This window comes from Xiphophorus maculatus, chromosome 15 (assembly GCF_002775205.1).
Source record: "Xiphophorus maculatus strain JP 163 A chromosome 15, X_maculatus-5.0-male, whole genome shotgun sequence".
NCBI classification, from domain to species: Eukaryota; Metazoa; Chordata; class Actinopteri; order Cyprinodontiformes; family Poeciliidae; genus Xiphophorus; species Xiphophorus maculatus.
In genome coordinates this window covers 6,843,891-6,861,017 of record NC_036457.1, presented here as the reverse complement: position 1 = coordinate 6,861,017, position 17,127 = coordinate 6,843,891, and the positions used below count along the sequence as shown (strand labels likewise).

Here is a 17,127-nt window from a genome sequence, read left to right as displayed (position 1 = left end):
GAAGACTTTTTTAAGTAAATTTTTTATTTGAAATATGGGAGATACATGAAAAAACAATATTATCTCTCTACAGTAGAGTAGATTATTTATATTTATATTCCTTTATTTAATCAGGTAAACCCCGTTGAGATCTAGATCTCATTTTCAAGAGGGACCTGAGCAAAAAATTTGCAATACATAGCAACCTTTTTTAGAGGATAGCAATCTTGGTTGCTTCATAACGTTATGAAGACACTCATGAGACGTTATGAGTGTCTTCATAACGTCTCATGAGTTGCATGACATTTACTGCAGTTCTTGCTTTAAACTGGGGATTCCACTGGACATCAGAGCCGCCTGTACTCAGTAATTCATAGAGGAAGCATTATTTTCCTAACAGACAATTCAAATAACAAAGTCTGATCTTAATATGTGCCACAAAATAGAAACAAACATGCTTTCAGACTCTGCTGTTCCTCCTGCTTGGTGATGATCACTTGAGGACAGAAACGAAGTATAAACCAGATGTTGGGGCGCATTTACAGCAGAATAGTGTAGCGGATTCAGTTCAGTTGGGAAGGGAATGCCAACAATTTTCACACCTTCATTTTGGTTTAGTTCATCTTTACTCTGCATGTTTGAAGTTTGACTTAGCTGATTGCACAACCTCATGTGCCCTTAATCTTCTTGAACAGTAGAAGTAAGGCTTATCTGTGGAATAAAATAAATAACTTCCCTACAACATGTTACAGGCCCTAAAATTGCTTTCCTCTGTAATTTTGTATTTTAGTCAATAAAACTTGCAGCAAATGAGGAAAGATTTAGATGACCAAAAGAAGAATGACCACATATGCCTAGAAGTACTGAATGTCAAATTAAGTACTGCTTAGGTGATGCACCGAGTTTTTCTCTTCTTTCACAATAATCTTCTTTCACAATAATCTCTGGGTATTTGTAGGCCTGAAGCACAGTCATTTCTTTAGGTACACTGCTTGTTAACACAACTAGTTAATCTATCACATCTCAGCAAAATAAAAGCTTTAGGGATCTAAACAAGATTAGCACATCTGGCTGAGGTTAATACTGTTTGGAGGTAATTTGGCAAAATCCAGTAGGTGAATTGGTTGTTGGAGCCAAAAGTGCGGATTTGCTGAAAGTTCAAGAAATGGACTGAGTGATTTGAGACATGCTGATTTTTGCTTTTTAACTGCACGGTAAATTAAACCACTACTGCATTTGAGCACAACCCCCAAGAAGCCAATAGTCTGGTTATTCAGTAGACTGTTCTTTTCTGTCGACTCAGAGCACCATATTGTCCCCCGTTGTCTGAGTTGTTGTCATCTTTCCTCTGAGAGCCTTTTGACCTCTGTGACTGTTCCAGCTCTTTAACCATGAGTGAGCCCACCTCCATTTACCAACAACAGACTTTGAGGATGACACCAGGGCACAGTCGCTCATTCTACTCTAAAAACGGCCAGCCTGTAAGCGTCTTTACTCCTCCCCTGTGTGTGGGAGAACACAGACAATCATTGTTGCCATTTCAGATCTTTTTTTATTTTTGATATTTTCCCAAAAGATAAATTTTGCTGGCACAGTACCGATCACCAAGACTTGCTTAGTATTGGTGTAGGCTTTTAGATCTCTGCTTAGTTGCTGTCTGGAAGGGAGAGATGGACAGACTTGTTTGGAGGTAACAACTGTTTATTCATCAGCCCACACAATCAATCCTTGAGCACATCTTGTTGCACCACTGAGGCATACAGCCTTGAAAGTTTTATTACCTTATCTGAAAGCACGCACAGAGGCAGACAGTGATTATTGTGTGGCAGTAAGAGGGAAGAAATGGAAAAGGATAAAATGGAAATATTGAGCAATTGCAGAGACATTGCCAGAATCCTAATTAAGGATGGTGCCTGAAGTATTGTATAGATTTCTGGATTCATTTCTAATTTTGGCCAGTATTCCCTCAGAAAGCAGGATGAGTAATGGTTATATCATAGTTCATTAGATGCGCTGGGATTTTAGGAGCTTGGATTGCTTGAATTACCTCTCCCAAGGCTGTTGCCCAAAGCTTCTCGTACCACCTTTCTATTCCGAGGAACCGGTTCCATTACAGCATCACGATCCATATTTAGTCTGCAGGATTCTAGACAAGTACATGCCCTGAAAAAAGCATTAAGGTGAGCTTCAGGGCAGAGTGAATTCAAAACCTTGCCTCCAAAGTGAATGAAATTAGAAAATTGAGAAGAGGCTGGAAGATTGAGGGAAATTTTTTATGCTCCAGTTTTTCTAACGCAGCAAAGAACGATTCGATTTGTAAAATGTAAGATGGCAAGAGAGATGGGTTTCTGACATTCATTCGATCTAGCAGAATCCTGCAGAACAAATCTGGAGCCAGACTTTGAAGTCTCTGTCATTATGAATAGATTTACTTCAATCACTGCAGAATTGTAGTTCAAGCCAGGTCTTGATCACAGAGAATCACATTTTTTTAGAATTTTGTTATATAAGGTGATAGCAACATTGTATGCATTTAAACATTTATAGGATGATTATTGAAGAGTCAATAGTTTAATAATACATATTTTATAATACTTTACATCTATAGATACAAATCCAGGTTTTTTTTGTTTTGTTTTGTTTTTTCTCCCCTCCAGGGGGTCTTTTGTGGGCTCTAGTGTGCCTTATATGAAAGTAGGCTGACAGGAAAGGCGGAAGGAGAGGTGGGAAGACATGGGGCAAATATCGCCGGGCCCTGGAATCGAACCCGCGACGGCTGCGTCGAGGACTCAAGGCCTCCAAACGTGGGTCGCACTATCCCTATGCCACCACAGCACGCCCACAAATCCCGGGTTTTGATTGAGGCCATAGACTTTATTTATGTTCTATCAATTAAGGTTTTCATACCTGACGGTAGATGAGTCTTTGTACAATGATGATAAGCTCCTATATTGAATTCAGCCAGAAAACATTGATTTCTCCCTACATGTCAGCCTCATCCACAAGTAGAAGAGTTAAAATACCTTTGTGTTTAGGGTAGGGGATCAACATATATAGTATCTGTTACTGGTCTTTGTACATTTGTATCTCTATTTTTGTATATATGTTTAGTGTGTTTATTGGAAATATTTTTGTCTTGTAAACGACATTTTAATATTTGCACTATTTTGATTACGTCTGCTGGATTGCATCTGGAAACAGCAGCTTTCGTGTGTTTTTTCTATTATTCACAGTTCAGCAAAGGGTTCCAGTGATGGGGTCTTGCACATCCAAGATGCATATAAGGAGAGACAGATAGCCTTTGTTGTCCAAATAGGAAGGTGTCTGAATACCCACACTGCCTCTCAGTATGCTTACTACAGTACTGCAAAACAACAATTTAGTTAGAGTGTTCATTGGTCTGCTTCTTTTTCTTTTACATCACCTTTTACATTGAAATTCAAGATGAATTATGGAGGGAAGAAAATCTTTATGGCGGGAAGAAAATCTAGCTGACGCTTCACTGATGTTTTGAGGAGCGTGAGTTTGATGACATGACCTCAAAATTCTCCAGATCTCAGTTCAGTCAAGCATCTGTGATATGTGCTGGAGAAATAATCCATGAAATCTCTACCTTTCAACTTACAAGACTCGGTCAGGGTTGTTTTTGTAGAGAAAGGGCCACCAACACACCATTAGGCACGTAATGACACTTTCTGGTGCTGGAAGTAATTAGATAGTGTTCAAAAAATGGCTTAATAAAACCAATCTCCAGCTGAAAGCCATCAGTTAAAATGTCTGTGCCTCTGAAAGGTAATTTGCCTGATAAATGTTGGTAGACGAAAGATGTTTAAACCTTTTAAAGGCAAAGGTGCAACAAAAATAGCAAGAAAACTTTACTATTACTTTAGTAGGCTAATCATTTAAAGTGGCTCCACCTTGAGCATCAGCTCTCCATTATTATTCTCTAACTGAAAGTGCACTTAACGCTGTGTACTGCAGGTAAGACTCTGAATATTTATGCCTCTCTCAACACTACTTAGAGACCCTGAGTTATACGCATGATCATGACTCCAAAATGTTATACTCCTTCAACGGTAAAGTAGTTAGATGATGCTGTATGGTTTTATTCCCCGAAATTTTAATTTGGATCATATTTTGCTTATTGTCTGTTTAGTTTTACTTTGATAATGGATTTGCTTAAGCAGCCTGATAAATCCTTAGACCAAGATATTTGCTGGCATTTACCCACGTGTTGTTTACAACAATTTATCTCAACCTTTCTTTAAAGAAAGTGGATGTTTTCATGTAATTTCAAATAGCAGGTCTTGGTCCCACTTTGATCCTGAATCGTTTTGTGTGCAAGTTGAACGTTATGCAGTGAAAGAGCTTGTAAACATCCACACAGCAAGCTTCTTCTGGTGAGGCTTTCTTGATTTAGCCGCATTTGTTTCAGTCTGTATTCCAATCCCTTTGGGAAAACCTCATTGACTTACTGTTGTTTAAGAGAAGCTGTCAAAATGAAGGTAATTTCGTTGTTTGTGAGTGCTACAGATTCCTGAAGCCCTAGAGAGGGTGTTCAACTATTGATGGAAATGGACTTTTCTTGGCACTGGACAAAGCACATTAAAGTATGCCTATTTGCCCCCCTTAATGTCTACTGCTGCTTCCTTCCTCCCCTTGCTAGCTATCATTACGCAGGAAGGGGGTGAGAGCGGCTGGGAGGACGGTCTCCAATTTCAGCTCCATTTGAGATCGGAGAATTAGCTGGACCAGACTGCGGAGCTGCCCTGTTGTTTAGATGTCCATTTGGCTTTGCATCCCCCTCTATTTCTATGCTAAAATGGGTAACTAATATAAAACCTGTGTCAGTGTTTGTAGAAATAGGGCCTGAAATAAGCTGCAGCCACAATTAGTTATCTTTTTATGGTGGTCAGGGGAAGCAAATACTATGTGATTAAGACATCTGTTGGTAATCTGGGAGGTACAAACGGTTTGTTCTGGAAATATTTGGAAATTGACTTGGTTGTTATTGTTGTTTTGGCCATCGCTCCCAGTACTGACGTATCACATAAGAATTTATTTTTAGTCTCTTGGGGGGGTAGTTTCAGTTCCTGTCTCCTATGTGTTATCTCTCTTTAAGAAGGCTCCCATTGCATAAACCATTGTTTCAGCAGAGAACGAATTTCATAGGCAGTGACAAACACACTATTTGTTCCGATTTTATGGGAACAAATAGTTAACAACACTTTGAACCCACAAAAAAAGCTGTTATCTGCAAACTGGCCTTACAGTAATTTGATTAACCAAAGAATGATGCTTCTCTGAGGTCCTGAGGTCCTATCTTTATTAGATTTTTCCTTTTTTATGGAATAATTTTAGGTGCTCTGTTTCTTGTAAACACTTTTAGGTTTTGACACATTTAGCTCACAGCCTTTCATAATTCCTAATTTTTTCTTTGAGGGCAATACACATTTTCTATTAATAACTCTTAGTGACTATTTCTTTGTGAACTTTTAGCCTACACAGCTGCTCTGGTTTGTACCAAAACACTATTTTGTTCACTTTGACCAAAATAATATATACCTATGGCAAATTTAGGATCAAAGCAATCTGCAGTTTACCTTTCTTATTATTCGTAGTAATATTAATGTTCTGGAGTAGCCTGGCTTCTGTCCTTATTTGAATGTGATAGAGAATGTCAATAATACCTGAATGTTAAGGTAATAATAAGGAGGCCTTCCAGCCTCAAAGATTTTGAGCTCATCACTGAAGACAAATCATCAAAATGCCAAGGGAAACATTCAAAAATGTGCTCTGCAATTAGAAAAAGAGTTTTATTTCTGCAAAGCAAATTAAAGTTTTTTCATTGATTATTGAAAAGGGACTAAAGATGCTTTCATGTGCCAAATTAATTTAAATGAAAATTAAAAACAGATATTAAAACAATAATAGTCCTTTAAGACATTTTTCTTTTAAGAGATAACTCTTAATTTCTATCAGAAACAAACCTTGAGATTGAATGAACATAATTTTAAATCTCCAGTTTCTTAGGATCTGAATAGTTTTGTGATTAATTGTAGCTCCCAAGCTGTCTCTTCGGCATTTGTGTTGTTGTATCTAAAATGATAGGAAGTCTTAGAAGTTGATCTAGGAATGCGGTCCCACTGGAGTTCAACTGTTACACATCAGAAAACCAGTAGGGTTTTTTAGCAGGATAGCTACTATTATCAATAAAAGCTGGTAAGATACCAACAAATCAAACCATTTATTATTGTTATGAATTTTATTTTTTAAAAAGGTAATAAAACTGCTCAGATCTTTGTTTTTGTTTTAAGATTTTTTTAGACTATAGTTACACCTAATTTGTTTCTCATCAATGTTCATTTCCACTTAAAATATGAAAAAATATTACCCTTGTTCAAACCCAGACACTTCTAAGGGTAGATGTTAGTCATTGTAGCTTATAACCACAGTTTGTTTCATAAGGTTATAAAAATTTTAGTCAAATTTTCAGTTTTATGCCTGTCATAGAAAATTGATGAAGGGTCGAAACAAAACATTTATTTGGACACATATTACCTCCAACTTTTCTTTCTGTTTGATTTTACAACTTGCAATTCAGTATAAACTGCTTGTTTAAGTTGTAGCTTCTTTGCCCATGAGGGGTTAATAGGTCTGCGTTAAGTTACAGAGACAAAAGAAAATCCTCTGTTAGTGTTTAGGTAAGATAATTGCTCCAAAAAGCAGCGAGACATTAAAACCCTTTCAGAAATTGTACTCATTGTAAAACATCACACAGAAGCCTTTTTATTGTTCTGGAACAAGTTGATCTTTGTTTCATCCATCTAACGAACACGTTCATGCTTCACAAACCAACCTTTTTCTTTTTTATTTTGAGAATTTCTGTTTTCTTAGCATTCAAATCCTTCACCTACTGCACATTTTAATCTCATTAAAGTTTTGAGACCAGCCAGCCCTCACGCACAGAGAGTACTCTTAACGCCAGTAAGCTCTGTTCTTTGTGTTGCAGTGCTGTACTGTAAACATGCCCATACTGTAGTTTACTCTGTGGGTAGAGGGACATCAAGCTGTGCAGAGACACAGAAGGGCTCAGTGAGGTGTAATCTCACATCCTTATCATTCTGTTACTAGCTGGTAAATGGAAGTGGAGTAGTGGTTTCTTTCCAACGCTGTTAACACTCACATACTTCGGTGTTGAGATCCTGTGCTGGGGGGAGTTGCTGGTGTTAACCGTGATCTTTTTGTCTTTCCAGGCTGTTACCACAGACTGTCGGCTTGCTCTACGTTGGAAACTACGATAGACCCTTTGCAACGATGAGGGTGAGAACATAAATGTGTTGCTTTGTTGGATTCATCTTTATGCTGACAATCCAAAAAGCTTCCTTCATTCTACTCCTCTTTCCACCCTGTTTTGAAGTTAACTGCTTTTAATTTAAATGTTTGTGCTGAATCAATCGATTCATTTGATTTGCCTAAATGATATTTTTTCATGAGAAGCTCATTGCAATTTTATTATTAAAAAATGATTACATTGCTGTGCTAACATCAATAATGCCAACAAACACAAAGCTATACACATTTGGTGTTGTTACAAACACAATCTTAGACGTATTTTTTGGGAATTCTTTGATACAGCAACATGATAACACATGAATATCTTTGGATCAGACCCATTTTTTTATAGTCTGGCTGTATTTTATGGTGTAGGTGATTCTTAGCCCCAGATTGAAGTTATCTGCAGTTTTTATCAGGTTTTCATTCCAAATTTGTCCTGTATTTAGCCTCAGTCATCATCTTTAATAATAATCTCTGAGGCCTTCACAGACGGGCTGTTTTTATACTGACAACATTGACTATTTATTAAAAAGGTTAACTTCTGAAGCTTTTTATTTCACTGTGTTTTATTTAGAGGTATCAGAATAAATGAGTTACACAGTTATACATTAATGTGCTTCTGTCCATCTCATAAAAACAACAAAACACATTTAAGTTTATGGTTGTAACATCACAAAACATTAAAATGTTATTTTGCTTTTTGAGCCTTCCCAATAGGGCATTCTGTCAACAATAGTAGTGCATTGTTATCATACAAGAAGAAATATTTTTGTACAAATACTCTTTAATATGCCCTTTTCATATGAAATACTAGATATGTTAATGCTTTGATAGTAACTTAAAAATATAAAAACATGGGCTACAAGTTTAATGTGCTTTTGAAAAAGCTACATTTTGCCAGACATCTTTACAATATTTAATAAAACCTAGCTGTTGTTTGACTTTGCAAGAGGTTTAGAAGTTCACATGTTAAGCAGTTTCTGGAACAAAAACAAGTCAATGTCAAGTTTATTTACATGTCATTTTTCCAACAGTTTGTACTGCACAAAGAACTTCACCAGCTAGATGCAATTAAGGATAAGTAAAGTACATGACATTGGTACAATCAATTATAAAATAGTTAATCAAACATTACTACAAAAAGAACAACTAAGCAAGTGTTTGGCTAAATTGTGCCATTTCTAAAAGTCATTTCCCATAACAGCATATTCAATACAAACATCAAACATTATCAAGTAGAACATTTTTATTTGTTCCTTTTTTGTGATTTTGATATAATTATAAGTTTAGCTACGTTATTTAGTTTTCTACTGAACTAACACATCACCTCACATGTGTACCGCATTTGAAGAGCAGTAAAATGATCATTTCTCCATACATTTTATCCCAGTCAGCAACAAGAATACAATCTTATATTTTGCTGCCAGTTTTGCCAATTTTTAACATCTAAAAACTCAAACTCCAGCAATCAGTTTCTCTGCAGTTTTGAATTTGGCAGTCTGATGGCGATACCCAAAGGAAGAGTAATATTATGATACATATGTTCTGTTATTACAAGTCTTTTCTGAAAATTGATTGTTGATGAAGTACTTCTACAGGGTGTAGTTTGTTACTATTTAGGAGCACAATCCATTAAAGTTGCAGACTTTTGTTTTCTGTTTGCTCCTTAGTCTGTAACTTGAAAAGTACTGCAGTCCCTTTACTGTATCAGTTTATATATATCAGTTTTCATGTCGCTATTTTCTAGTAAAATGTTATTTACAGCCGACCAAAGTGCTAATCTGCTTTAAAAATATATTGATTACATGTTAGCAGAGGACAAGATGACTTGTGCTTTCAATCAGGAAGCTGTTCCTGCTAAATCCAACACCTCTGCACAGTAAGGGTGTGAGTTTGTTGTCTGCTGTGAGCCACCGCATTGTATCTTTGACATTGATCTCCTTCCTTGTGGGCATCGCAGTCATTTTGAAGCTCCGATTAGATGCAATTTGAGGAACATTCGGCTGACATCTCATCGAAATGCATTTGGCTGCCAGTGAAAGAAAACAAGCCAACCTTTCTGTTATTTGAAAATATTACGTGATTTTCACAAAAACTTGTTTTGTTGAGGTAATTTTTCAAACTTGGCTCCTTTATTGTGGTAATTTCTGTTGGTTCCTAAAGGAAATGATTTTGGAAGGGAGCTTTTAGATGGATTTACTGGCACAGCCTTAGCTGAAAATATCAACTTCTATTGCTGAAAATATTTTTACTTGTTTGCAATTTTTTAAAACCTGAATGAATTTTAGGAATAAAATTACCTACTACGTCCTGTTTGGCCTATAAAAGTGTTTCTAATATTTCTTGTGAATACATTTTTGCTGGTTTTATGTGTTTTATATACTCTACGACTGAAGTCAAAAGTTTGTTATACACCACCAGGCAAGAGCTTTTACCATACTTGTCCCCTTAAATTGTCTCATAAATTCCAAAAATTGAAGTTGGACCCCACTGTGTGCCCAAGTTTCCAACTTGATTAAATTAATGTGCTACAGTTGTTAAGTCTTTTTTTTAGTTATCTGAAATTCTCCAAGCACTTTAAAATGATGATATCAATATTTTGGTGTGCCTTCACAAACCAGATGCCTTAAGAGAATTATGTTGTCGAAAACATTCCTTTAAAGTTTATTCCTTTGCTTGCGGCACACAACACACTGCTTTTTTTTAATATTAAAAAGTAGATGCGGATACAGAAAAAATAAGCCTGTATTTAACAAGCAAAAATAATCCAAGAGGAGGTACATTTCTCATGCATAACTGTAACTAAACAGTTTGAGCTTAAATGTTACTTTTAGACATTTTTTGGAGGCTTATGTAATATTTTGCAACAACTATTCCCTCTGTTTTCAAACTCTAAGCCAGTTGTCAGACATGTACCTCCTGATTTCTGTTGTTTTTGTACAGTCTGATTATTTTCTACTGTTCCCCCAGTGAGACATTTCATTGCAATTTGAAATCTGTGTTTTCTCTATAAATTCATGTTTTAAGCTGAGCAGAGAGCAGCTAAAACACTGATCTTTAATGTTTATATCATTCAAAGCAAGGTGCTGTTTTTTTAAGCATTGGAATTACTTTTTTTTTTAACGTTTTATTCATAAACAACATATTAGATTTGCATTAAAATATGTTAGTAAAAAAGATTTTCTGTCCGGTCTAAACCGAGAATAAAAATGTAGCCTAATACTTCAGCAATCTGTTCAGAATGGAAACATGGTCAGCAGCACAATAGATGTGTTTATTGTTTTTTTATTAATTATTATTATTATTTTTGAGATGGATATATGTTAATAAACAAAAGTGTTTCTATTCCCGGGATAAAACATTTGTCAGGTCTAATGTACCTGCTAGTGTTATTTTGAAGGTTGAAAGCAAAAAAATAAAGAAAACTACTTATAACTGAACTCCCTATAGGGCTTGAAAATATAATATAATCCAACACTGTTTTAAAAATGATTCAAATTTAAAATCCCCACTGCTGTTTTTTTATGAGACATTTTAAATCTCTTCTAAAGGCTTTACTTTACAGTTCCTCTTTTTAGTCAAGTCTCAATGCTTTCTGGTATCTACTTGCTCTGCTGGAGGTATATGTGGCCTGTGCATACGGAGTATTAATCATAAATAATCTGAACACTACCTGGCAGGTGTAGCCACCAGTGACGGGGATAAGAGCAGTTTCCTTAAAAAAAAACAAAAAAAAGCCTTGCAGCTTTGATGAAACTATAATGAGTTCCCAGCATGCACCTCCACCGCCAGGTGCTGAAATTATTTTGACTGTTGTTTCCTTCATTGAACTCTCCAATTTATGCGACTCCTGAAAGCATCGCTGTGTGACTCTCTCTGGTTCACCATCATTTAAGTGTCATTAAAGTTCTTTAGATCAATTTTTATAGCCCACAGGCCTAATATTTTAGATATAGGATTAAAAACCATGAAGTCACAGAATATTTGAAAGTGGTACCCATACAAAATGCTCTTATAAAGCTACTTTTGAAAGCAACATACCATTTAGTTTGTAAAGTTTACAGTACATTGTTAAGGTTTTGTTAAGGTGATATTGCTGAGAGCCCCTTGTTTACCTGACAGACTCGACAACAAGCTGAACTCCTGCTCACTTGCACTTCATTACCTTGTTTTTCACCTATTAGTCTCTGATTAAACAGTCAAACTGGATGTGAGAGGTAATGATCAGCTTAACACACACTCAAAGTATGAGTCGGTTGTGTAATTGGTTAATCAGGAATCCTATTTGTTTTCTGACTTCCCTGATGTCTAGATCTTATTGGCCCAAGTAGGAACCCTGACGATGATCCACTCTGTCTGCTGAATTTTTTGGTCTAGCTTTCTTTATTTTCACTGGATAAGATATTATTGTTCGGAAGGTAAATACTATATTCTGTCTGACAACATATATTAAAGTTTGAACATTGATTTTCATACTGTTCATCAGTGAAGATATTCCCAGGAAACCTGTTCATATTCACTCGTCTGCATCTTATATCCTCTTCCCACTTATTCGTCGTCTCATCTTGTGTTCTTTTATTAAAATGGACCCGAGTGCTGCAGACCTGCGACACTATTCTGATGTAACTTCAGAAAGAAAGAAAAGTAGGTTTGGTTATAGAAAAACAAAAGACCTTTTCAGGAAAATGTCTAATTCTGAATGTCAATTTGTCTGAGCTGTGCTCTCTTCGGCACAGTATTTTGGATACCCAAGTGTTGCAGCAGTTTGATTAGATTATGGTTAGATGCCAAATTTTGAATATACTGACATATAAATGCTTTCTTTAGATGTTTATTATGTTGTCACGAGGTATTTGTATCTGTAAGATGCGTTGCTATGGTAAATGCATGCTGTAGAAGCCGAGTTTACTTAGGAAATGTAGAGAAAGTTACAGTAATGTCTAAAGCAAACATTTACTTATCTGATTAGCCATTTGTTTAACCGGAAAATTTGGTTCTTAAGATATTATATCACCTGAAAACCACAGTAGTCAAAACACACAGAAATGCATATTTATGCATCTATTGGTACTAACCACAAAGTCATTAAACTATAAACACTGCGAGCTAAAATATGTCAGTGTGCACTTTTTAAGTCATTGAAAAAACATTTATGCATAATTTTAATTTCTCTGAAACCACAAAAAAGGGCCTCATTATAGATGACAATTTGGCAATTTAAGGCAAGATAGCAATAAGCCTCTCCTGCATTACTGCATCAACCTTGAATAACCAGAGAAAATAAATTATTCTGCAACTAAACAGCCATAAATGACAAAATATATTATCGAACCTAACCTACTGCTTTTCTACAGATGTAATATGTAAAGCAGTTATAAAATTATGGCAGGGATGAAACAGTTTCAGTCTTTGGGTAAGAGTGATATTTGTTGGAGTTTAACATCTTACATGGAAATGAAGTCTTTATTTAAATTATCTGATGACACACTGGCACTGAGACGCTACTAATGTGGCAGAACTGAGACTATGAAGACATTTTTATGTCAGGAATGATTAATGCTTTCATGGCAGTATACTGTAATTCTCAAGCTAAATTTCTAGAGATTGTGTTGATTTCATATGAACCTGTACCCCGTTCCTGTCTTTAAAAGTAATAATATATTCAAACTACAAGCCTCTACAGGGTAAATATTCATTAAAATACATGTCCTTAAATTGTTTGATGACTGAAAGAAAAAAAGTTTCTCATCAACAGTATGTACTTGAAGCCTAGAACAAGACAAAATGGGATCAAAAATATTTTCCAGGTTTTCAAAATAAAGGAGAAAAAAAGGAATTAGAGTAATACACATTTTTATTTCCTTAGATAATTTATGCTGTATTCCTTTATTTAAAAGTGTCAATCTCTTTGTCAATCTAACATCCGTCTTTCTTCAGCTGGCAGTTAAACCATTCTCCTGTCACTTCCTCCCTTTTTTCATCCAACCATTCATGTAACATCTGCCTAATCATTCTTTCACTTTTGTTAAGGCTTCATCTGACTATCCTTGAATTCATTCACCTGTCAATTTATTCTTATGTTCATTTATTCATCCGTCCCCCCATTCACCTTTCCAAGTGTTCATCCATCCATAGGTCTGTCTTCTCTTCATCCATTATCCATCCTTCTGTTCATCCACCATCTGTTCTTTTATCCATTCATCATCCATCCATCCCATCCACCATCATCCATTCCTTTATCTATACTTTATAACAGAGTCTGAATTTGGTAACATTTTTTTTTCATAAGCATCACATCCCTAACTACAGCATCATACACAAGCTGTTGGTGCATTAATTCTGTTTTTAAATCATCCCTACACTAGTGTTGCACAGACTTGTAAAAAGTTGGAATGTCCCTGATAACTGGGGACACACGTGTGCCGCCATAATGAGACAGATTTGGATGGATTAGGCACCAAGTGGTGATGGAAAATGGCAGCCAACATGTCACCCCTGAGCAGCAGGGAGAGATCCAGCCTGTAGCTGCCTGCCTGCGCTGTCCTTCACAGTTTTCTGGCAGTTTGCTGCGGGAAGCTTTAGGAGACCTCAGAGATTCTGTCGCTGTTCTGCCGCTGAAAGATATGTTTGGCTCACCAGACCCTATCTCCATACTGACATAAAAAAATCAAAATATAACAATACTTACACTGTAAAATGTGATTTCTGAAAATCTAAACATATCTACTCTCTCTTTCTCTCTCTCTATGGTCTGCATTCTTTCTCTCAGTTTCTCCCTTCCTTCCTCACACCCTGTCTTGCTTCCTGTGTGAATTCAACACCCACTGCGAGCTCAGATGCCCGGCACTCTAGGATCACATAAGCTCTTACTTTGTAGTGTCTTGCCAAACGTCGGGGCTTTCCTGGCAGTGGCCGCTCTTAGTCTTTGACTGGGAGTCACGGGTTCAGTTTGAACCCTGAAGGTCAACGTCTTTGTCATTTTTTACCCTGCGTGAGTCCGTCATCAGTAAGGAGCATTATACTAAATCTTGTGCCTCCATTATTGTTTATTTTAAAATCTCGTTGCTGCTGCACATTTTTGGGTGCCTTCCTTGTTCCCAGCAGTTCAGGGATTTACATTTTCCAAGTTTCAACAATCCTCTCAGTGAGACACAGTCCCTTGACAAATAAACAACAGATGCTCAAATGTCTTCTTTGACTCATACTTGATCTTCAGTATCATGTGCCACTTTCTTACACTTGAGCAGTGTTACAGTATTCAGCACTGATTTTTTTTTTCCTTTGGTTTTCAAAGCAGAATATGATGTAATGGGTTAGTGATCCTTTGTAGCTCAGTAGGTGGACCAGGAACTGTTGGACTGCTTTGTCAGGAGATGTGTTAGTGCATGTGCTGATGTTTCATTAAGGATAGAATATGTTGTATCTTTGTCACATTACAAAATAATATGAGACCTTCACACAATGACTAGACACTTTTTTTATTTGTTTCAATTCAGTTCATTCATACAGCACTAATTCAGAACAAATGAGATCTCAAAACACTTTAACTGACAATCAGGCCCAATTAATTTCCACTTTAAGAATCCAACTCAGTTCAAATCAATTTAACATTAAGCTGCAGGTTTAATATATGCGATGACATTTAGTTGACCACGTTTTCAATGGTAAAAAACCACACATCTACATTAAGTTATTGCTTTTTGCAGCAATGCCTTCTATTGATCAAACCTGGCTCAGGTTCATTATGAGCGGCTGTCTACTGTGACCATCTGGGGGTTGAGATGGAATAGATGCAGAGAAGAAGTCTCATGTGTGTAGAATTTTTAGGAAAGAGATTAATTTTATGCAATTTGAAGCTGTGGCATAAAGTGTGGAAATGGTGAAGCTCTGTGAATACTTTCCTGAATGCATTGTGTAATCAATCTGTCAACAAAATCTCAGTTTTATGCCTTCCACTTTTTTTAAAGAGGCGGTATTGTGTAAAATTAACTTTTTCATGTTGCTTCCTCATCGAAAAATATACCTGGGGTTTTGCAGTAGCAATTAGCAAACATCTGCTGAGCTCATTATATGAACTACTTCTCTTTCAATGCTCCTGAGAATCGTTGTAAACAGCATAATGAGAAGCATTGTTGTGAGGATGTGCTAAAGGCGGTGTGTCAGAAAGAGCTGGAGTTTCTTAAAGGGACAGACACCCAATTTTAAGGCTTCAAATTACAAAGTCAGCTGAACTGAAGGTAATAAAGTTACTTGATTGTGCTAAAAAACAACATCATGTGTCTTCAACATGCATAATACCAATAACATAAAAAATCAGAATAGCTCCGATATTGAAAACATTGTTTGCTTACTGCTGATGGAAGAAAAAAAAAATTGTGTTATTTATTTTTGTGAAACGTTCAGAAAACTGATTAAAAAAACATGAACCTGAAAACCATGACTTTAAAACCTGAATACATACTGATCACTGTTTCTTTACACTCCTGCTAAATATTGAAATTTTAGCTTTTCAAAATAAAGTTTACTGAAAATATACTTTGGTGATTTTTTTATTTTATCATGAATGTTATGAATTTCCCGCTTGTCCAGTTACGTCATTTGTCTGCATATTCATACAGTTAATGACAGCCATCACCATTAAACCAGATAATCTAACAAAATATGTTTTATTTTTACAGAAACTAGAAAGAACAAAAAAAATGCAACATTTCCTCCTCTCACAGTTTTTGATGAATCTCTTCTTTGTGTCTGCACAGGCAACCAAAGAGCTGAAACAGTACGACAACAAGATCATCGAGTGCACATTTGCTAACAACAGCTGGGTGTTTATGAGACAGAGGGTGGACAAAAGCTTCCCCAACTCCTATGACACAGCCATGGGTGAGTCTCTATTCCTTCCTCGTCTGCAGTTATTTATTAATACCTCACCTCATCCTTTATCTGCAGCTGTATCAAAGTGAAAAACGAGCAGTCAGCCTGCGATTAATGGCTTATTTTATCAGTATTTTCATCAGGCTTTGCTCTCAGTTAGATTTCCCTGTTATGAGATTGTGAGCGAATGTGTGTGTGTGGAGGTGGCAGATGTTCTGTTGTGTAAGCATACACACCAACCCGTCAGGCCTCGCACTCTGTGCCCAGGACAAATTGTTTTCATCCGTGTCCTTTCTTTGAGCGGAGAAGCTGACATTTTGCTACATAAAATATTTCCCCCCTTTTAAGTAAATACCACTGCTGTAAACAGGTATCCAGGATATATTAGTGGCCCAAACACAAGAAATAGAAAGCAAAGTGTTTCCACAAAGCATGTACAAATGACAGAGTGCATCCATCTGCAGAGCATAGACGCACTCAGCACTTTATTCTATTTGTGATGCTAACTTAAGGGTGAGACTGTTCTCGCATAAAACACAGAATGTAAATGAACTTTATCAGACATTTTCCACAAATGTTCTCTCAGCTCAACCTACTCTGCTGCTCGTCATACATAATTCTTGTTTTTCACTGCACACCTACGTTATATACGATGTGTCGTAAAATACGTTAAACTTAGTTCAAGTGTAAACTTTGACATGCAGACCAGTCAGCACCAACCTCCTGCTGAACAGTGAGCAGCAGCTAAAGAAAGATGAAGACACGAGGAAGATGAGTGATGACACAAACCGAGTCGAGGGCTTTAGACAATCATTAATCCAGCCTGAGGTTCAGTCTGTCAGATTTATGTCTTCAGACATGCTGTCAGACCTTATCTGTCAAAAAATCAGATTTGGGTTCTGGACGGCGGAGTGAAGAATCAGCTGCTGTTGTCGGTTG

At 36.5% G+C, this 17,127-nt stretch overlaps 1 protein-coding gene across 1 annotated transcript in view; it reads left to right on the top strand.

Moving 5' to 3' along the window:
* The window catches only part of rngtt (RNA guanylyltransferase and 5'-phosphatase), a 102,447-nt gene that overhangs the window by 81,588 nt on the left and 3,732 nt on the right, over positions 1-17,127 (top strand). The window contains exons 14-15 of the mRNA XM_023347884.1: positions 7,236-7,302; positions 16,074-16,197. Of these exons, the coding sequence (XP_023203652.1) occupies positions 7,236-7,302; positions 16,074-16,197 (191 nt within the window). The remainder of the gene's footprint in view (positions 1-7,235; positions 7,303-16,073; positions 16,198-17,127) is intronic.